Here is a 22,484-nt window from a genome sequence, read left to right as displayed (position 1 = left end):
AATAAAGACTGAATTGAATTGAATTGAATATTACGGCGAAGTGAGCTTGTCAAGCTCGGCGCGATTTTTTAATGCTGTTACACTGGTTTCTCGTGAATAATCTGAAAAGATGAAGTGTACAGCACGGTTCTGCAGGGCTTCTAAGTCAGTTATTAGGTATGCCTGATGGGGATCCCATATGGCTGACGCGTACTCTATTTTAGGGCGTATTAGTGTTGTGTATGCCAATTTGTGTAAGTGTACGGGAGCATGTTTGAGGTTATGTTTAAGGAAACCAAGCGAACGGTTTGCAGAAGCGAGGATATGGTTAATGTGATTATTCCACGTCAAGTTAGGGGTTAAGTGTACGCCAAGATAGTTGTAGCTGGAAACTTGATCAACAAGGCTGTTGTTTAAGATGTAAGATGTTGATGTTCGGGGCACCTGATTAGTAAAAGACATGAATTTAGTTTTAGTAAGATTTAGAGGCATTAGCCAAGTTGAACACCATACGTTTATTGCGTTTAGGTCAGATTGAAGAATGTCGTGATCATAGTTAGAGTGAATATTACGATATATGAATCAATCATCAGCAAATAGTCTGATATTGGATTTGATGCCGTCTGGTAGATCATTAATATAAATTAGAAAAAGTAGTGGCCCAAGTACACTCCCCTGTGGTACACCAGATGTTACGGGGACTAGAGATGAGTTGTGATTGTTAACCTATGTAAATTGCATCCTGTTAGAAAGAAAGTCTTTTATCCATGTGACAACAGTAGGGTCAATGTTCAGCTGTGTAAGTTTGTGAATAAGTCGACGATGAGGGACACGGTCGAATGCTTTTGAATAATCTAGGAAAACGGCATCTACTTGAAATCCGGTGTCTATTGATGAATGTATGTCGTGAATAAAACCAGCGAGCTGAGTGTCACATAAATAGCCTCTGCGAAAACCGTGCTGTTGCTTAAATATGAGGTTATGTTCTTCAAGGTAGTTAATGACCTGGGAATGCATAATATGTTCGATTAATTTATAAATGTTACTTGTTAAAGAAATTGGTCGATAGTTAAGCGGTGAAGAACAATCCCCAGACTTGAAAAATGGCACTACCTTAGCCACTTTCCAATTGTGAGGGATAACGCCTGTTGATAGTGATTGTGTAAATAAGGCGCACAGTATTGGGAAGATGCTTGGGGCAATATTTTTTTGAATTGTTTTATTTAAGCCAGTGTTATCAGCGGAAGATGAAATCTTAAGATTAGTGAAGAGAGAATAAATTCCAGAATCGGTAATTATTATTTCCGGCATAAACTAATCAGTGCGAGTCATGGTGGCTAATGGTTCCAAGCATTCGCGCGTAAATACCGATGAAAAAGTCTCGTTCAGTAGTTGGGAACAATCAGTGTCAGTTATCGCTGCGCTGTCATGATCAGTAAGGATGATGTCAGAATTATGCTTGGGAATAATGACTCGCCAAAAGCGCCGAGGGTTAGTTGTTAACATCGATGATAGGTCCCGTTTATAGAATTGTCTGCGCGTGGCTTTGAGTAAACTTTGGTGTTCTTTGTCACATGCCTTGTACCGACGCCAGGATTTAGATAATTTATTTCTGTCAGCTTGCCTGAATAATCTTTTTTTCTTGTTATTTAGGCGACGAAGGTTCAGCAAAAACCAAGGAGCAGTGTTATCAGATTCTTTAATTAGCTGTTCTATCCTGGCATCATTATCTCCGACCGGCCGCCCTGCACCGCTCTCCGCAGCCCTCACAGTACCTTTCACTTCATCAGCCCAGGCTGTTCCATATGTCGTCTTGTCACCAGGTGTCTGCCCTCCGCCTTCGAAGCGCACCTGCCCTTCACGTGATCTGGAGCAGCTTCTGCCCTTCGGCGGCGTGCGGCGTCTTGACCGTGTGGGGCTCCTTGAGCGCGTGCGCCCCCTGGTGCCCATTTGGGCATCCCATTGCAGCTGAGCTGATGTCGCCCCCGATGCAGATCTGTTGCGTTCTCGTCGTCGAATTCGCACCACGTATGGAATTTGGTACCGCTGTCGGCAAGTTTTGTCCCCAGTTGGGTGGTCCCCTCCACAGAATTTGCAGTTAGGCACACACATGTGATTGTCCTCCGGGTTTTAAGTTCCACATCCTCTGTACTGTACCACATCCGGTGTTGGACATACATCTGATCAATGTCCAATCTTTCCGCAAGCATAGCAGACATCAAACTGCTTCCCTATACAGGTAGCACCTTACAAGGGTAGATCCGTATCTGGCATAATTGGGTACCTTGAGCCCATCAAACAGAACAATGACCGAGCCCGTCGATAAAATATGTTTGGTTGCCAATGTCAGTGGGTTAAAGTCATGCACATTGTTCTTCATTATCGTGACCTGATTGTCTCTGAGGTCAACTCTCCGAATCACCCCTTTACACATGGTATGCGGAGCGGTCTCATAGGCGTTAACTTCATATTCGGTTTCCAATGTAATGATTGACCTGATTCGCACATACCTGGCAGCATGACTGGTATCTGCTGTACTAACCACCACGATGTTTTGCGTGAAGTTAGGGCAAATGACATCCTCTTGGGCTTGTTGCGGAGTCAGGCCCGATGCTTCAATAATTGCCACGCCTATCGCTGTGGTGCTCACTTTGCTCAAGTTGAGACCTCCTCGTGGGTGGATGATGATTTTGCTATGCTCCTCAGGCAATTGGGGCATCCTTGACGCCTTGACAATCCGGTTTTTGAACATAGTGGCTGTAGGTCCCTTGTTCTTGCTGCTGTTGCCTTGCTCTTGCTGGCTCTGCGGCGATGTTTTTCCATCGCCAGCAGTCCTTGTGGTGGAGCGAAATTTTCGGTTTTTCACAATTTGCCAACCTAGATCTTCCTCATTCTCTTCTAATCCGGTAGCGTCTTCATCTTCCATGCACGTTTCCGCCATTGCGGCCCGGCGGTGCCAGTAGGCCTACTTGGGTCTTGCACCAAGAAAGGCCAGTAAAAGTCCAAAAATGAAAGTCCCACCTTAAAGAAAGGTGTCCGCCAATTCCCAGTGACTTCACAAATCCAGTGATGTGCTTGAATCCGTGATGGTGGTAAAGATGGCTGCACAAACATTCAAAAACGACGGAGCCAATGTGAGGGACGTCCGCACCTCAGCTTCTTCTTCCAAAGACACCTCATGGAGTAGTCCTGAGCCATTTTACTGGCAGGGGAGGTATAGAGGTTGGCCAGAAGAGCAAATGTTTGTCCTCATGGTCCTCATCAGAAAGCTAGTGGGGGCACAATTTTAATCACTGTGCCTCGTGCTGTGTCTCTGCAGTTATCTGATTTCATCCCCGTTACTTCCACTACCTCATTAGCACCACATACTAGTACCAGTGACACAGTGCATATATCAAACATTACACTCTGCTGTTACCACCACACTGGAGGACTATGTAAGATGTATTTCATTGGGTGCGTGTTACATAGGTTTATTTAATACAGTGTCCAGTGCATGTAGGCACATAGAATGTAGTGTGCAGAGCTGACTTGATAATGCACCGTGAACTTTGCATTATAAATGCGTCAATGAATCTACATGGAATGTGGAATATTATGCGATGTCTACAATTGGCCATTCTTCATATTTTGGCTCAATGTGATAATTGACTAAAGATAATTTGACGGATTTCACACATATTTGGGAATTGATGATAAGCTAAGCTTTCTTTGATGTTTAAGGAACTATTAAAGGAAATTTTGTGATACAGGTGCTATAGAGATTTATGCAAATGTAATGCTAATGATGCAAATGCTGTGCATTGTTTATTCAAAGGTAATGCAATCACATAAATGCAACACAATGACGCAAATAGCTTCGACGTAGGGGTGGCATCCGTATCAATGTGGCACAAAGGCACATGAAATTTATTATGTATGATGCACTTGTCCATTGTTCTATCACACTGCACATCATTTCCATGACTCATGAGACAGTTTATTTATGTTGCGCATTGTCAGTTATGGCAGCATTTGTAATTGGGGATGCAACTTCAATTAGGGCGATTTCACACAGGTATCGTGCCATGACTGCAGCCAATGCACCAAATGAACTCGTGCCTCGCATTTTCTCAAACCTGTTCTTGTGTCATTTACTTGGTATACTGGTGAATGGCAGCACATGTGTCAAGAAATTAGAGATATCATGTGAAATGTTTAATGCGCTTCTGATGTCTATGATCATCCTGTTCCTCATTGATGATAGCCGCCATGCATCATTGTTATGCTCTTGTGAAGCACGATGGTCAGGTTTGGTCGAACTCAAGGGGAACGTGAACGCTCGCTTTGGCAGCATGAAATTTTGGGTCAAAATTTGTGGTTCCCAGTCTAGTGGCTTGCATTGAAATTTTGATAGGAAGCCTGGTGGGTTAACAGTTGATTCCGGGCGTTTGCACGCTGAGTGGTATTGTGTTGCCGGGATCGACTCTTCTGTGCCAGTTGTTGTGAGATGGTTGAAGGCATTCCAAGTGTGCAGGGGTTGCAGAGAGCAAAGCCATAGTCTTGCTCGCCAGCCATTCTCTTCCTGCCCAGCGGTTGTCAGCACTGGCCAGTCGAGATTTTCCGGGCCATGGAGGCAGTGGCATAGTCAGAAATTTCGTTCGGGGGGGGGGGGGGGGGGGGGGGGCACACGTTGCAGCTTGGCCTCCTCCTTAAGAGGAAGCTTTATCTCGGATGCTCCTATCTAAATTCATGTAGAAGGTGAATTAGTTTTTGTCGGCAACCACTGCAAAAAATTTGATGAGGTTTGTTGCATTTAAAAAAAAAGGAAAAGAAAATTCTACTGTCTTCTGGCTTCGAATTTTTCATTTAGGTTGTCAATATTTATTAAAAATTGGCACAAATCTCAAATTTTCAGAAAACTAAACTATCACGTTTAAAACTCTGTAACTCGACAATGAAAAATAATATCACAATATTGTGAATCGCATATAACAGTACATCTACAGCGGACAAAATTGATATGTTACAAATGAATCTCAAACAATTTAGCATTATTGAAATATGGCTTTTGCAGAACCCTTGTGCCCTACATAACTAATTCACGTAAGATACAAATTGACATACCGAATTTGTTCGCTTTGACTCGCATAATAGATGCCGTTTGAAGAACCGCGATATCTGTTTTCGATGAAGAGCTTTTAGTTTGTATACGTCGTGCTTCTATTTTTTTCTCACTTTCAAATTTTAATATTTTAAACAAAATTCAGGCCCTAAATCGAACTTCCACTTCCAACACATACTAGAAGTTAACTTTCTCAAATTCAACAAATTCCATTAAAACTAATCCAGGGGTTATCTCAGAAAATCGTTTCTGTGTTTTACATTTATTTGAATAGGTCGCGTTGGAGTTGGGCCCGAGCTAAAGCTTCCTCTTAAACAATTTGTTGAGCGATCAAATACATGAATAATAACTGCATTGCCATTGCCAAACATGCTGCAAACGAATTATTGAACGCTACGCGCTGTCAAAACAAGTAATATATGTATTTCTTAATAAAAAAATTTACTCATATGTGCCAGAAATTGTGCTCAAAATAACTGATATCAACTGATATCAATAACTGATATAACTGTCCATTTAATAAGTAAAGAAAATATCACACGATCCTTAGAACTATATCAGTTGGAAACCAGCAAAACAGTGCATGCCACTGATACGAAAAATGTAAAAGCCATGAAATGAGCAAGTTGAGGACAAATATGTTCATGAAACTTTGTCATTCAACAACCATTGTTTACATTTTTGTACATATGCAACGGCCAGTGAAAAATCTCAATGACGCTGTAATTTATTCTAATGTATTACGCAGGAGCAGCTGTCACCGGTCGTGTATCGTGAGTAACTGCACCCAAATTATTGTCCCAACAGAGAGCACCTATATAAAGCTGTTCTGCAATATATACGAGGGCGAGTCAAATGAAAGTGTGCCAATGCAAATATATGACAAACGGGGTACTTAATTTAAAAGTAGTCTCCATGAGCATTTAGACATTTATCCCATTGACTAACGAGTCGGGTGATTCCCATTTAATAAAACTCCTTAGGTTGCTGCTTCAACAAATCTGCAACTGACTCTTTCACGTCATCGTATCGACACGAATCATTTGCCCCAACATATGGAAGTCGCAAGGCGACAGGTCTTAGCTGTATGGCGGATGTTGCAGCGTTTCCCACTTGAACTTTGCCAGTTTTGTATTAACCACATCAGCAACGTGCGGATGGGCATTGTGGAAAATTTTAAAATTAAATAATGGGGTTTTACATGTCAAAACCACTTTCTGATTATGAGGCACACCGTAGTGGAGGACTCCGGAAATTTCGACCACATGGGGCTCTTTAAAGTGCACCTAAATCTAAGTACACGGGTGGTCTCGTATTTCGCCTTCATCGAAATGCGGCCACCGTGGCCGGGATTCGATTCCGTGGCATCGTGTTCAGCAGCCCAACACCATAGCCAGGTTGTGGAACAAGATGAATCCGGCCGTCAATTTTCCACGTCGTTTGTTCTTGATTGTGACACACAGCCGATTTGGTGTTTCACAATATCGGAAACGATTGATAGTCTCTCCGGCTTTAGAAAATTCTATCAGTAGTGGCCCCTGACGATCGAAAAAGAATTGTAAACAAGACCTTTCCGGCAGAAATGACGGCCTTTGCTTTCTTTGGGGGCGGTGAATTCGAATGTTTCCACTGTAAGCTTTGTCGTCGTGTTTCAGGCTCGTAGTAGTGGCACCATGGTTCGTCCCCGATCACAATTGCAGACAAGAAGTAGTCACCCCCATTGTGATACCAGATCAGATGAGTCAAGGCAGTGCAGAACCTTCTTCTGGCGGTGGTTCAAAATCTTGGGCATCCATTGCGCACACAAGAGCCGATGACCGAGATGTTCATGAATTATGGTGTGAACCAAACCGCAACTGATGTTCACACGCTCTGCCAGTTCATCAATGTTTATCCTCCGTTCTTGTCTCATCAGCTCATCAACTTTAGCACTTGTGTTGGGGGTAATTGCACGATGGCTTTGGCCCGATCTTGGATCGTCTTTGCAACATTCACGTGCTCTTTCAACCGTTTGCTCCCATGCTTCACAGTGGCCAATGAAATGCAATGTTCAACGTACACGGCAGCCATACGGCGAATAATTTACTTTTGGGAAACACCTTCAGCTGTCAAGACATTCACGGCACCCCGCTGCTCAACTTCTGAATTTCCATTACGTCACGCAACCATGTTCAATCCAGTGTATGAGAGCATTAAAGAACATTTACTTTCACATCTGCATGTCACTTTTGTAAATTAAAGATGCCTGTGTGCTACGCACATGCCTCGCAGATAATGAACTGAACCATTATTGCGCGGGGTGGGTGGGCTCACTTTCATTGAACTCGCCCTCGTTCATTAGAAATGCGAAGATACAATGGAATATACAAATGCTTGATAAAGGGCAAAAATGTGCCACTGGAAAGAAAGTTCACTGCACCTATACACAATACCTCGCAACAAGATATTTAAATATACGTATAAGTCGCCAATAAATCTATGTATCTAAGAAAAAGTCACTGTATATAATGGGTCAAACAAGGCAAATAAACATGTATCGCAATCACAGATTCACGAAATCCTAGATCCCGCCTCTATTCCATCCACTCCATCCGATGTATCGTGTGCGATGGAAGGTGGCGCGCTTGCTCCCCACTTTTCTCCTTTGTGCACGCAAGACTGAGCCACCATCGTCGGCTCACCCATTCCACCCCCCCTACTCTTTCACTCGCACATACAGCATGCGGTGCGCAGTCACGATGTTGTTGCCCTATGGATGATACGAAACATGAGGGTGACGGCAACAGCAGGGATGCGCCTGGAGTCTTCATATAATTGCTATCACAATAATATAATAATAGTATCCGGCAACCGAAGTGTGCCATGGCCGATTACTTTCCGCAAAAGAAGTAACGAACTGTCACCATACGACAATTCGCTGCGCCGCAACAATGTATGTTTCTTTTTTTTCTTTTGTGGGGTGGGGGCACCGAAATAAAAAAAAAACGCAAATTAGAGTATGTTGGCCACAATCCAATGCCTACTTTGGGCACCTAATGTGGCTACCGAATTAATATCGAAGAAAACGTGAGACGCTTGGTCCACCAAGAACCATACGCATAGTGCTCGGTATTTTACACCGACGAGACAAGACTTTCCGGAGAGGTTGCGTTCAAGCAAACACGGTGTAATCCGTCAAGTCTTCACAGTGATGGCGGTGAGCGACCATTGTTTCTTTTTCTCGTCTGCTAGCCAGAAAGCATCCAAAACTCCGCCAGGCGAAAATTCACTAGGGCTAGAGAAAATCAAAGGCGCACCAAAGTACGCCGCACGGTTGTTTCGGGGCAACACAAGAAAATGCATGCGCTCTGGCTGGCTCTGGCAGCCCTCGGGTAGGGTAGCGAGAATAAAAAAAAAATTAAGAGGCTCAATATGTCCTCACGATTAAAAGTGAAAGCAGAAAAAATAAGTAAGAACGTAGTTACCCTGGCTGGCTTTAGTGTCTTGACATAGATGCTTTGGCGTAGGCGAAAAAAAATGCTGATATTTTTTTATGCGACATGATGGCACAATTGAACCACCACAACGCTTCGTCTCATCGTATCTTGCTGCATGTTTTGTCAACTTGTCTGATAGTGTGTTGATTTGGCTTGTCTCGTTGTATGTTCCAATCTAAGACATTAAAAAAGTCAATGCACCTTTGGCGTCAAATGTTTATAACAACATTAAGCCCACAAAGTTCCGGAATTGAAAATCTAAAGCAAGACTTTGGAAATATCAATGCACCTTTCGCCACGGCGGCCGCATTTCGATAGGGGCGAAATGCGAAAACACCCGTGTATTTAGATTTAGATGCACGTTAAAGAACCCCAGGTGGCCTAAATTGCCGGAGTCCTCCACTACGGCGTGCCTCATAATCAGAAAGTGGTTTTGGCACGTTAAAAAAAAAAAAATGCACCTTTTGCATCAAAATTTTATTAGAACTTTATGCCCATAAAGTGTCAGAATTGAAATCCAAGCGCTCCCGATTCCGCGGAGTCAGCGAGATGCCGTGACGAGCCCGCCCGCCACACCTTTGGAACTTTGTGCTCGGATGGAGCTCCTTGCGTTACGATATGTGACTCCCGTTGCATGGGCGTGACCGCGAAATCCAGCCCGATTTCTCAATGTTCACGCTAAAATGTTTTTTTCGAGCGTGAAAAGGACATTCTAGACAAAATCAAGCATGATTTCTGGCACCGGGGGTTGTTTTGGCCGGCAGCGCATGGACGGCACGAAAAAATTTCGAGGGGGGCTGCAGCCCCATAAGCCCCCCCCCCTGTCTACGCCCCTGGTGGTGGGTTGTAGCTACAGGCGGTCTTAGCCTGGCGATCGACGCAAGCAATTCCTCTGCGTGAGCATCTCTTACAATGTTTGTGCAGTATGTCATCACATGCCCATCAAACCAGCCTCTCTTAGGAATGCAAGAAGAAGACGTGAAGCTTCTTTACGGGCTATAACTGATCCTTCTGGGAACAAAAAGTGTTGCAGGCACACATGTGGGAGGTCGTTCTTTTCCAAGTTCTCAAGAAGAGCGGCCCTTTCATCTTTGTATTTTGGGCATGACTACAGAAAGTAGTTGATGTCTCCTGTATCTTAGCATTCAGTACAATTTGGAGAATCAATATGTCCGATCTTGCATAACCATGAGCTGGTGTGTGAGGAGATCCTGTCGTTATTCTATATTGACACGTGTACTTGTCTTTCTTTATCGGGCGACACGTTTCACCACCTAACAAATGTTATCATACAGCACAGGACGCACCTGCATGTATCGGAAGTTTCTGGAATGTTATCGATGCTTCCATCCGCTGTCTGTGACCGAACATTGTGTCACCTGATTGCATGTGTGCGGGACGCGAATAATGTAAAACTTTGTGCAAGGCACGCAGGCCCCAGCGATTACTCTGGAACATTCGACGACGAAAGCCGACGTGCTTGACCTGCTGATCAGATTTTCGACGATCGCTGACTGTATTCGCCGCTATCGTTGTGCTGTAAGTGTAGCCGGTTCTTGTGGGCACAGCTTCGCCCAATAAGAGTTAGTTTTGTCTTTCACAGTATTGCTACTGTGTTCTTCAACGTCACCACCACGTTACAATATAGCAGTGATGCTTCCATTCAATAAAATCACTTGGTGTTCATGGCTGCCAAGCACCGTTGTTCCGTTTGGCATTCATGACTTTCAACAGAATAAGCGCCAAAAGGTGACAGCACACAAGAAGAATACCAGACAGGACAAAACGCCTTGTCCTGTCTGGTTTTCTTCTTGTGTGCTGTCACTTTTTGGCGCTTATTCTGTTGAAAGCTATGCACCAACTAGCCCCACAACATGTTTTATGGCATTCATGAGCACATAAATGCTCTTGTTTTGCACATCGCTGCACAGTGTAACAAAGAAGTTCTTGTTCCGCTCTTTCAGGCTTCGGTATCTTCCACATTCGACACACACTTTCGTCACATTGTGTTCACATCACTTTTTCTCCACACTCGGCTGCTTCTTTTGTTGACTACTTCAATTCTGTATAGCCAGCTTACTCACTTCCTGTCTCTTGTTCTCGTTGTCTAATATTCAGACACATACCTTATTCTTGGTGATTGGCCAAGTGTTGGCATGAACCCAGTTGCCCATGCCCAGTGCCCCAAATTGCTATATGCTCGGCAAGGTAGTAGCAGGCAGCACCCAAAAAGATTCAAAGAATTCTTCGCTACAACAAAATATATTGGTGACATTGGTCTAAGCATGGTGCAGGATATTTGTGTGCTTTCTGTGCAGGTCCCTTAGAGCCAAGTGGGTCGGAACGCCTGAGTGAGCCTGAGGCAGACCGACACTACCTTGATGGGGGCTCGCCTTATGGCCTGCGCTACTTGCTGGAGGATGCATACGCACAGCCGGATGAGGACGACGAGGACGACGAGGAGAGCGAGGACACCGGGCGGGGCCCATACGGTGGTACAGAGCAGCATTCGGGCGGGCCTCCCACACGGCGGCAGCGATCTGCAAGTGAAGAGGCCCTGCCACTGGCATTTCCTGCCGGTGCACTGCCCAGCCCACCCTCGGAGGAGTCCGGCTCCTTGGAGGAGACCTTTCGACCACCGCCGATGCTGCTGCCCGGACCGCCCCCACGCCGCACTCGGCCCAAGAAGAAGTTCCCCGAGTACAAGGTGTAGCATCCTCCTCCCTTGACGGTGAAATGCAGACTGTTGGCCGCGCTCAGTGGACGACAACGGCTCGTCACTCGGCACATGTGCCCATGCTGTGCGGCAGCATTTGGCTTTCAGGGCAACCACGGAGTGAATCAGTTCATGTGTAGGTCTCACTTCGTGTCTGCCATCAAGTAGCAGACTTAAAAGGGCATGCTGGATTCCTGCTCACACATCGCTTCCAAGCAGGTCCACTTATGTTTTGTGAAAGGGAACAGGCTGAAGCTTTTTTGGGGCACAAGGAGAGAGATGCTGCAGAGCATAAGGTACAAATATGAGTTGTCTAGTCGATGCTGTATCTCTCAGTAGTTCTCCTTAATATTTCTAGAATGTCTGGTCTCATCTTTTCTATCCGGCATGTGTTGGAAAGTTCATGTATGCTCATGCCAACGAGTCCAGAGGTTAATACTTCATCAGAGTCATCAAATGTTGGCTGCACACGTGTACAACAACCTCTTCTCACATGTACAGCCAACAAAAGTGCGAACTAATGTGTAATGTAGTAAGAAATAGTGTGAAAGTGTTTGGTTGTGCTGCTCCTGGAGCAACACCTCGCCTGCTAGGGCACTGCCACAAATGCTGCTGCTTTCAAAGGGCAACTCCGGCAACTTTTGGGTGTCAAGAAAATACAGTGGTGTTTCTAGTTCCGACAGGCATATTGGTCATGTGCCATGAGAGTTGTATACTTAGATTATTTATGAATCTTGGTTTGTGCACTCCTAATCTGTGCCCTCAAATAAGAGGCTTGTACAGGCCACATTGTGATTGTTGACATCATGACATGTGGCACAGGCAATGCCACTAGTAACATTGACCATGGATAAGAGACATACAAATACTTTTCCATAAGACATTGTCATGGGTTCCTATGCTTATGATTTGTGTATTTGCTTCAACAAAGTATAAAACTCCTGCATTGTGCTGCTGGCAAGGCAAGAGCTTGCTGTCACATTTTTCCTACTATATAAACTTATGAACAAGCCCTCCCTGAAGAGCCGACCACTGCTGTACAGAGCTTCATGGTAAATTAAATAACTTAGGTCTGCTTGAAACAGTTTGTTCTGCAGTGGTTTCTGAATATACAGCAAAATACATAGGTGCACACCATCTGCTTGACACATTTAAATTAGCAGATTATCATGCTGTAAGCATACACTTTTATGCCTGCGCTAATAGAGCTTTAGCCTGAAGTTTGTGTAGTGTCATGATCCTATTACCATGACTGCTAGGCTTCCGAGGCATACCCACACAGGAGGTTCTGCTGACATGTTAGCAGCAGCACTGATAGTGGTATCTTGCAATGCATGCTTCAGCTAAGGCATGCATACACTTATTGTTGTTTAGAAGATGAACAAGGTTTGCCTTCTAAATAAAATCCACCATTTCCAAAGATTTTTATGCATGCTTCCTGAACTATTTTACAGTGATATCTCTTACAGGCTCACTCCTCTGGTCATCTTTTTATTTCCACTGGTGTTTGTCACTGGAATCGTAAAATCCTTTGCTACTGAATTAAAAAGAACAATTACGCACTGTGCTGTGAGGATTCGAACTTACGACCAATAGATTGGCCACTCTTCTGATGCTATAGGAGAATACTCATTCTGGAGAGAGCGATTATACCAGCAGCTGCCATGATTGGCTAATGCCCACTTAATATCTGTGTACTGGACAAAGCTGGCATCGATACCATCTTCATGTTCCAGCATGTTGCTTTCCCAGTTGTGGACGTGGTCCTAAATTAAGTTTTCTTCTTCTACGTGTAATGACAAGGAATGTGCGCATCTGCTTCATCTTCATTTGCCACCTTTTAGCACTCTGCTTCTTCTCATGTTTACTGGATGATGCTGACGTCATCTTGTTTTCTTCAAGAATAGTGTGAGACGTATTGTCGGGGTAGCCCAAATATAAATTTAGGAAAAAATGAACTAGTTGCGCGGTCATAAGCTGAAGGGTCGTCTTGGTAGAGACCAGTGGCTAAGTTCAGTTAGGTAAGGTGAGGACAAAAGGCCGAGTCTTTCCACCTCATCACCGGGAGGCGCAGCTTCCACAAACGAATACAACTAGCACTTCTTTTACTTCTTGAAAGGAGATTATGGGCTCACACCTGTATATCTTCACTCCAACAAACACTGCACGAATAAGGCTTATGGTGTAGGGATTATATTTTCCAGATATCACATAGCTACCTCGCACTATGGGCTGTACTAAGAATGTGTGTGTGTGTGTGTGTGTGTGTGTGTGTGTGTGTGTGTGTGTGTGTGTGTGTGTGTGTGTGTGTGTGTGTGCGCGCGTGCGTGCGTGCGTGTGTGTGTCGCGGTAAAAATGCTTCTGGGAGAAATTAAGACAGACATGAAAAACGCCCCTATATCATCATTCTTGTTTCCTTTGATAAGTTCATTTTACTGTCAGAAAACATAAAGAGTCACTCAGTCAAGCAGCTATCTTGCCATTAAGCTTTATCTATACACCAAAGCTCACATATTAGGCCTTCTTCAGCCAATTAATTCTAAGCAGAAAAAATTATCTAAATATTTGATGCCAATTTCTTTACTTTTGGAAAAGAGCTCACTCTTATTTGTATCATGTGCATACTTTAATCTTTCGAGACACCAACTCGAGCTTTGAGAGTTAGCCATGCATTGTCTATTGAACAAGAGTTTGCTGGGGCTTGCCAGTTGCCTCCGTGTCATGTAGCTACTATTTATTCCTTTGCCCAATTCTTTCGTTCACTTTTGGAGGTCACTGCAAATTGCTTTGGCTTGATATCGCTTTTGTGTGGCAGCATCAAGGAAGGAAAGTGTGATTTTGGTTTTGGAAAACTGAGTATCTTCGAACAGGACCTACTGCATGCATGGTATTTAGACTGGCTGTTTTCAGAGATTTGGGGATCACTGGCTGCGGTTACGTTCGGATCAGCTGCAAAAATGCTTGGTGCAATAACTCTTGGCTTATGCTTGCTGTGACGCTGGCGCTTGCTTACTGGTCCTCAACCTTACTGCAATGTAGATAAGAAACAGAATTACAAAAACAAAAAAGTATAGTAAGTGCGTGGGAAGCTTTTCTATTTTTTCTGCAGCATAAAGATGTTTCAGGCTCAATTTGGCTTAACAATATATCTGAACATGCCATTGCTAATGCTGCTGTTTCCACCTACCAATAGCAGCCAACATTCAATGCGATGCGCACTTGTAAGAACAGTGTCAGAATTATTTCTGTGATTGCCTAATAATAATAACAGGCACACTTAATGTGAGTACCTTCACTTGAAATGTGCTGTGCTTGCCAAATGCAGCACCAACTGATTCTCGTGGAGCAGGGTCAGTATGAATGGTGATTCTTCAGTATAGAAACCGACATATAATCTCTGTTGTTATCCCTCAGCAGCTTCAAGGAGTTACCATATCTTTCAACTTGTTTTCACTTTATAGCCAAATGTTGATTCTGCGGGCGAGCCATTCAATTTCTCAGTGATCTTGAGATTCTTTTGCTGCATGGGTCCATGTATTTGACATGCTGTTGGTGCCATGACTGATTAAGCTGCCTCACCCAGCTTCAGTCACAGTGTTGTATTTTTTGCTTACTAAAGTTCTCTTTGAGTTTTCATGCAAAAATGTGAGAAAAAGTCCAGTACAGTAAAAGCTCGTTAATTCGAACCGCAAGGGGAAGCCGCTTCAGTTCGAATTAATGAAAGTTCGAACTAATGAAAGTGAAGGAGAGCAACAGTACATTGCGATTTGGAAGCAGTAGGGAATGTCAGAAATTTGGCGTGTCAGAAAGTGATGGCGTGTGCCGTGGGCACACGCCATCTTCAAGTCGAAGCTCTGGGTCCGACTGTGCCACACCACCGATGTCCACCGAAACGAACGTTAGCCGAGGCTTAACACCATCACAATGAATCGCGACGGCCGATACCTCCTAAGCTGAAAACAGAGGTACACAACCGATGAAGACTGCCGAGACAAAGACGCCGAACATGTGAAGGTGGCGAAGGCCCTGATTCGTTGGTTCTTGATTGCAAGCGCAGCTGCGGCGTACTTGATTCGCTGCGTTTTGGCGTTTGCCGTGCCATCTCTGCACAGCATTAGCAGCTGTACAAGATTTGCAAAGCCTCCGAGATTCGCAACGGGCAAGAAGTCTCGGAGGTTACGTAGAACGGAGAGGCGGCAGCCGCCACTGCCTTCTGGCTGACCCCGCGTCGGTTAGATTTTTTTCCGATTTTGCCTTCTCTCGCCGTTCTCTCCGTTTAGGAGGCAATACAACCTTGTGTGTAGGCAGTAGGCGCGTTTCTCTGGCCGTGTGCCAGGCGAGCGTAGTTCGAATTATCCGTGAGGGAACCTTCTCGCGTTCGAATTAACGGACTTTTTTATACATAGACTTCTGTGCAGCTTGGCCGGACCAAATCGTACAGTTCGAATTATCCATAAATTCGAATTATTGAAGTTCGAATTAACGAGCTTTCACTGTAATTCTAAAACAATTTTTACCCTGACATGATCAAAACACTGCTGGAGTTGCCCTTTAAATCCTTGTGAATATAGCATGCATCATGGGTGTATTGATGTCTTGAACGCATGAAAATGTAGAGGAGTGTTTGAAGCATAGTACATAACAGCAAATGACAATGCATCGGCCATGGGACTGCAATGGCCTCCTTTAAGACAAACTCAAGGGGGACCCACAGACCAACTTCCCAGCAGCCACTGAAATTTCCATTATTTATCTTCATTGAAAGAAATCACATTAAATCAAAAAGGCAGATGTAAGAAGCATTTATTGCTCCATGCATAATTGAAAGCAGTGAATTATGCATTCTTGAACAAGCACATGCTTGTGCCATCTGCATGCATGATAAGCTGAGGAGCACCGGGTATACAGACAGTATTGTTCATGTAAACCAGAAAGGGTAAAGGACCCTTGGGGAACTCCTTGGGTCAACTGAAGCTTGCTTGATGTAGAAGTTTCAACTTGTATATTAGTTGATACCGGTTGCGCAAGTAATTTTCTAAAAGCTCGAGGGCAACATTACATATGCTATACCTTGATGGTTTCTGTGATAATATGTCATAAAGTATGGAATCAAAAGCATTTATTTTTTATGTCCAATAACAAACCAAGTGTAAATTCTTATTTTGCATAATTTCAGTTATTATATAATCTTTTTACCGTTAATGCTTGTTCAGTGGACTTATAACACCTCCAAAGATCTTAGACAATGTTGCAAGTGTAGCGAAGAGGAATGCTCGACGTTGCAGCCACATCGGCAGTTCTCCGGGGAGGCGCGAGCTCGAGGTTGCCTGGGCTGCTCTGGCCGAAACACTGCCTGCTGCTCTCATGTCCTGTCCTTTGCTTGCTTTATATTTTGGTGAAGGTTGCTGCATTTTTCAACCACCCTAGAATTTTGCAGCCGGACTCTGCTGTCCGTCATGCCTGACAATGCCAGCCATACATCCCCACCTGTTTCGCCAGCCATTGTATGTGCTGGTGCCCAGCGTCAGTGAGATCTTGACATCTTCAGTGGCACCGATGAGAAAGACGGTGCGATGAGAAAGCTCTGCCTTTTGTCCGCGAGACTCTGCCGGTGCCTATACCGAGGTGAACGCACCACGCAGCTGTGCTGAGGCTCTCACACGGCCACCATCCCAGACTTCCACCATTCCCATCAGCTGTGCCACTGTATCTAGCTCCTCGTTTCGTTCAACCGAGTTACACACACAGCAGTGGACAATGGTGCACTCTCAACAACCAGCCAATACGTTTTGCGTGTGGTCTACCTGTCCACCTCGCATGATTTTGCCGTCGCTGTGCACCATCCTACCCCCGTAGCTTCGATCCTGATTCATATGTTTTGCTGTGCCTGTTATCCTCTGCATCTCGGAAGCCCGGCCAGATGTCTTCATACTCCAATGTCTTCATACTCCCTCATGTTGACCGCCATTCGTCATCACCTCGGCGCTGCTCACTTTCGCCGATGTGTCGTCGTCCCTCGACACCGGAAAGGGAAAACTACTCGCCTCGGAAACAAGAACTGTGTCAGGAACTGCGTTCCAGAGGCAGGAACTGCATTTCAGAGGCTGGAACTGCGTCACCCCTGAAAAGATTAAGGCCTCTCCCTTCTCTGACTAATGTTATTGATGTATATGTGGACAGCGTCGCTGCACTCGCCCTTGTCAACACTGGTGCCACAGTTTCAGTTATTAGTACCAAACTTTGCCATTTGCTCAGAAAAACTACGATACCACTGTCCAACGTATCATTTCACACTGCCAGCACAGACCACATCATGCCTGTGGCTACGTGTAGTGCTTGCGTTGGGATTAACGGCCTCCTCTAAATTGTTGAATTTTTGGTGCTGTATTCTTCATCCTTGGATCTTATGTTGGGCTGGGACTTTCTTCCCGCTAATAAGGCCGTCAGAGACTTCTCGTGCTGAAGTGGAATTTAAAATGCTTTGCGATGCCCTGCTTTTTGACACTCGTGACACTGAAGATAAACTATTTGTTGCCGAAGACGTTGCAATTCCACCACACTCCTCTGCCCTTGCCACGGTGTCATGCAGCACTGTTGCTGATGCAAGCGCACTTTTTACACCATCTGCTACCTTTGTTTGTCACAAATGTTCCCTGCTGCTTTTTGCTCTTTTAGAAGTTTGTGAAAGCGTCAGCAGACTGCTCGTACTCAACCAATTGTCATGTACCCTCACTTTGCTTCGTGGAGATTGCATTGGCCGCATTCAGTGTGTCGACCTTGCTGCCATCATCAACATGTCAACTGCTTCCATCGCCACTCATGAAGTAGCCAGAGTGGCCTGTAACCCCGTACAAGAGCCAACTTCATTCAATGTTCTAAATGGCTCGCATCGCCGACACGTTGACTTTTTCCCAATGCGCCTAGCTTCTGTGCCTTCTCGACAAGTTCCATTTTTCTTTAAACTGTTTCCTTGGGTCACATGTCATCTGTTTGTCATTGCATCAACATGGGTACCCGCGCACCACTGCGACAAAGGCCATATCATTGTCCGCAATAGAGCGCCATGTTATCGACGAACAAGTAGCTGACATGCTCAAGCGCGGCATCATTCAACCTTCAGAGAGCCTCTGGGCATCACCAGTTGTTCTTGTTAGGAAGAAGGATGGATCAATTCGATTCTCTGTCGATTATCGTCATCTTAACGAAATAACTCAGATAGATGTTTACCTTCTACCAGGAATTGACGATGCTCTTGACTGCCTCCAAGGTGCAGTGTTCTTCTCTTCTATAGACTTATGCAGCAGCTATTGGCAAGTCCTTGTGGCACCAGAAGACCAACCTAAAACAGCCTTTGGAACACCAGATGGCCTATATGAATTTCATGTCATCCCTTTCGGCCTTTGCAATGCCCCACAACATTGGAGCGTATGATAGACAACCTCTTCCATGGTCAAAAGGAGAAAACGCCTCTGCTACCTAGATGATGTGGTTATCTATTCACCCAATTTTCCCACCCATCTCTGTAGGCTAGAGGAAGTGTTACAGTGCCTAACTGATGCCAAGCTTCAGCTTAACCTGGAGAAATGCCAATTTGGCGCAAGTCAGCTCACCATGCTTGGCCTTGTAATATCTAAAGGTGATATTCTTGCTGACACCGCCAAGCTGATTTTCCAAAACCTTTCTCTGTAAGAGAACATCACAGCTTCCTTGGCCTCTTTTCTGGCTTTCGCCACTTCATTCATAATTTTGCTTCCATCACCGCTTTTTTTAATCAGCTTCTACGGGGCGAGTTGAACAATTGAGCCTAGTCGCCCGCTTGTGACGATGCCTTCAGAGAGTTGCATTTTCTACTAACCTCTGGCGACTGTGTGTGTGTGCCTCCTTCTGGCCCTGCATCTTGGTTTTCATTGGTTCCTTTTTGCTTAAAACATAAACTAACTAGCCCAACAGCTCATGCTTCTAAACTACTAACCTTGCCACCAATATTGCGCCACTTTGACCCTACAGCTTCGACTGAAGTACACACCGACACCAGCGGTGCCGGACTCAGTGCTGTGCTCACACAACACAAATCTGGATTCAACGAGTATGTCATTGCATATGCAGGCCACACCCTCAGCAAAGCAGAGATTAATTATTCCGTTACGGAGAAGAAATGTTTGGCTATAATCTGGGCACTTGGTAAATTTCAACCCTACCTCTATGGCTGCCCCTTCGACATAATTACAGACCTACAGACCATCATGTGCTTTGTTGGCAGCCCACGTTGAAAGGCCCCTCAGGCCGATTACCTCTCTGGGCTTTGTGGTGGCAACATTTTTGTCTACAGATCTGGCCGCCACCACACTGATGCTGATGCGCTTTCCCGTTCGCCTGTTTCAACCGAAAGCGCTGCCTGCCTGTCTGCGGGTGACGAAGTACTTTCGTTCCCAGCAAGCTGCAACATGGCTTCGGAGCAACGCAACGATGCCTGGATTAGCACTCTTCTCTGCTTAGTTTCAAACCCACTGACTCTTCCTCCACCTGCTCGAGCTTTCTGCCGTCACGCTTCCCACTTCGAAGTGCAGGATGGCCTTCTTTATCACCAGAACTGCCTGTCTGGTGGCCGCAAGTGGCTGCTGGTCATACCTCGACATCTTCGGGGTAAAATGTGTTCTGCCTTCCATGCTGACCCACAGTATCCGCACGCAGGTGTCTTCAAAAAGTACGCCCAACTTCACTCTAGGTTTTATTGCTGTGACATGTACACCCTTGTGCACAAATACATTCAATTGTGCCCTCAATGCCAACGCCATTAGGTTCCTGCTCAGCTTGTCCCTGGTACACTCCCACCAATTCCATGCCCTGCCAGGCCCTTCGATTGTGTAGGCATTGACATGTATGGACCTCTTCCAAGCACGGCTTCCGAGGGCTGCTGAATAGTTGTCGCCATCTATCATTTGACACGATATGCAGAAACGGCCGCTCTGTCTACTGCCACAGCCCGTGATATAGCATCCTTCCTCCTATGAAACTTAATTTTCCGTCAAGGCGCACCTTGCGAACTGTTGAGCAATAGAGGAAGTGTGTTCCTCTTCGGAGTCGTAAATGTGCTCCTTGCTGAATGTCGCATCATTCATTGCACCACCACCGCCTACCATCCTCAAACTTATGTTCTGATGGAAAGATTCAACCTCACCCATGGCAACAAGCTCTCCAAATACATCGCCTCTGATCACACTGATTGGGACCTTATTTTTCCGTTCGTGACGTATGCCTACAACACTGCACCATAGGCGAACATAAATTTTTCCTCATTCTTCCTCTCGTATGACCTTGAACCTTTGACTACACTCGACACCATTCTTCCATACCGACCGAATTCATCCCAATGTATGTCCATTTCTGAAGTGAGGAATGCTGTCAGGTCGCCCATTCCTTTACAACCATTGACCAATGGCGACAAAAATCTCAACGTGATGACGACCACCCACACTGTTACTTTCTTCCAGACTCTCAGTGTGGCTTCCAGTGTGGCTTTCAGTTCCAGCTGTTCCTGCTGGCCTCTCATCTAAGCTTATCTCCAAATATCAATGACCCTACCATGTTGTAGCGCAGACATTGCCTGTAAACCATACCTCGAGCCTGTCACGCCACCTACAGAACAATGCTGTCGTGGTCGTGAAACCGTCCACGTGCAGCGCCTGAAGCCGTACTACGACCCACTCGTACTATGGTCACCATGAGTATGGCTCCTTTTCTGATGGGGGGCGATTATAGTGCAGAGGAATGCTCGGCACTGCAGCGACATCGCCAGTTCTTCAAGGAGGTGTGAGCTCGAGATTGTCTGGGCTGCTCTGGTTGAAACACTGCCAATGCTCGCATGTCATGTCCTTTGCTCGCTTCAAACAAGTGCTGATACTGCTCTGAAATTTGACAGGTGGGTCATGCCACTGCCTTAGTTAATCGAGGTCACCCTTGCAACTTTTAATTTTTATGACTTTTGCTCCAGCTACTGACAGTGTCACAGCTCGCAGCATGATGCCATAAGTCACATGCTCTTAATACGAAATTACCTGGTAGGTTGCTCCATCTGCAAATGGAAAGATGCCACATTCCATGTTTGCTCATTGATAGCACCATCAGCATCCTACCTGAAATGCTGCTGCTCTAAGCCTTACTGCACAGAGTTCAAGGCCAAGTTTCAAAAGCCATGACAGGTGCTGGCAACCACTGGCACAAATGTGCACCTGTCTGTACGGTGCTGTCTTCACAGTAGCAGCTGTCCCAAATCTCTGTTGGCACTTGCGACCGCAGTTCTGTTTTCCTGAATGGCAACTGCTTCGCGATCCATGTTAAGCAGGTCTTTTTTTTCCCTTTAAGTCTGAGGGAAACCAACCAAACACTTATGTATTGTTGGGTATATCTGAGAGTTTGGCTTAAAACCAAGTTCGTCTTAACGGGAGTCTGCTATATCAGGTGTTTTTGTTTAGTACGAATAGATTTTTAAAATATTTCCCTTAACAGATATCAATGTTCCACCTTTCCAGGTGGATTTCTGGAAAAATTAGAAATTGCCTTTATGAGAAATTACAATGTCCAGGTAGCTAATTAAAGATTCCATAATTACCTTCTTAATTTTCACTTTATGGCACATACTCCACTTGCGAAAGTGAAGCCAAGCAGCAGTGAAATCATGTTTGCTTAGCAGACATCCTCAGCCTAGCACTGCTTTTGAGTTATCAGTCCCCGGAATCTGCTAAAAATGCATTGGTGTTCCAATTGAGGTCATCTCAAACTACTAGAAGGACGCATTTGGAATATTGTTAACTGGAATGGCAGCCAATCTATTCTGTAGAACACTTTAAAGACAGACGTCTCAAAAGTGAGGCTAGTAAGCCTTTCTACTAGGCTCGCATGATATTGTTGTTGCTCAGTTTTAATTTTAGAATTGCAATATGTGCCACAAAGTGAATAATTAAAAAGTTAATTAGTGAATCTATTTAATTAGCTGCCTGGGCTTATCCATTTGTTATGCAAGCAATTTCCTCCTCTTCCAGAAATCCTCTTGAAAAAAGCAGAATAGTGAAGCCTGTCACAGGCAATGCTTCTTGAAATCTGTTCAGAAAAATTTACCTGTGTGAGCACGGTATGATTCAGCGGTCAGTATTCTGCTGCGCCCACGGCCAGAATTGTTCCAAGATCACTTGTCCATTAGTCAAATCTTGTC

At 45.0% G+C, this 22,484-nt stretch overlaps 1 protein-coding gene across 6 annotated transcripts in view; it reads left to right on the top strand.

The window, feature by feature from the left end:
- The window catches only part of mmd (disintegrin and metalloproteinase domain-containing protein mind-meld), a 336,846-nt gene that overhangs the window by 307,550 nt on the left and 6,812 nt on the right, over positions 1–22,484 (top strand). For all 6 annotated transcript variants that reach the window (XM_065455165.2, XM_065455163.2, XM_065455162.2 and 3 more), the window contains one exon: positions 10,878–11,266. In XM_065455165.2, the coding sequence (XP_065311237.1) occupies positions 10,878–11,266 (389 nt within the window). The remainder of the gene's footprint in view (positions 1–10,877; positions 11,267–22,484) is intronic.

Source organism: Dermacentor albipictus, chromosome 1, assembly GCF_038994185.2.
Source record: "Dermacentor albipictus isolate Rhodes 1998 colony chromosome 1, USDA_Dalb.pri_finalv2, whole genome shotgun sequence".
NCBI lineage: Eukaryota > Metazoa > Arthropoda > Arachnida > Ixodida > Ixodidae > Dermacentor > Dermacentor albipictus.
Note: the sequence above shows the minus strand (reverse complement) of the source record. Positions and strands in the feature narration are given on the sequence as shown.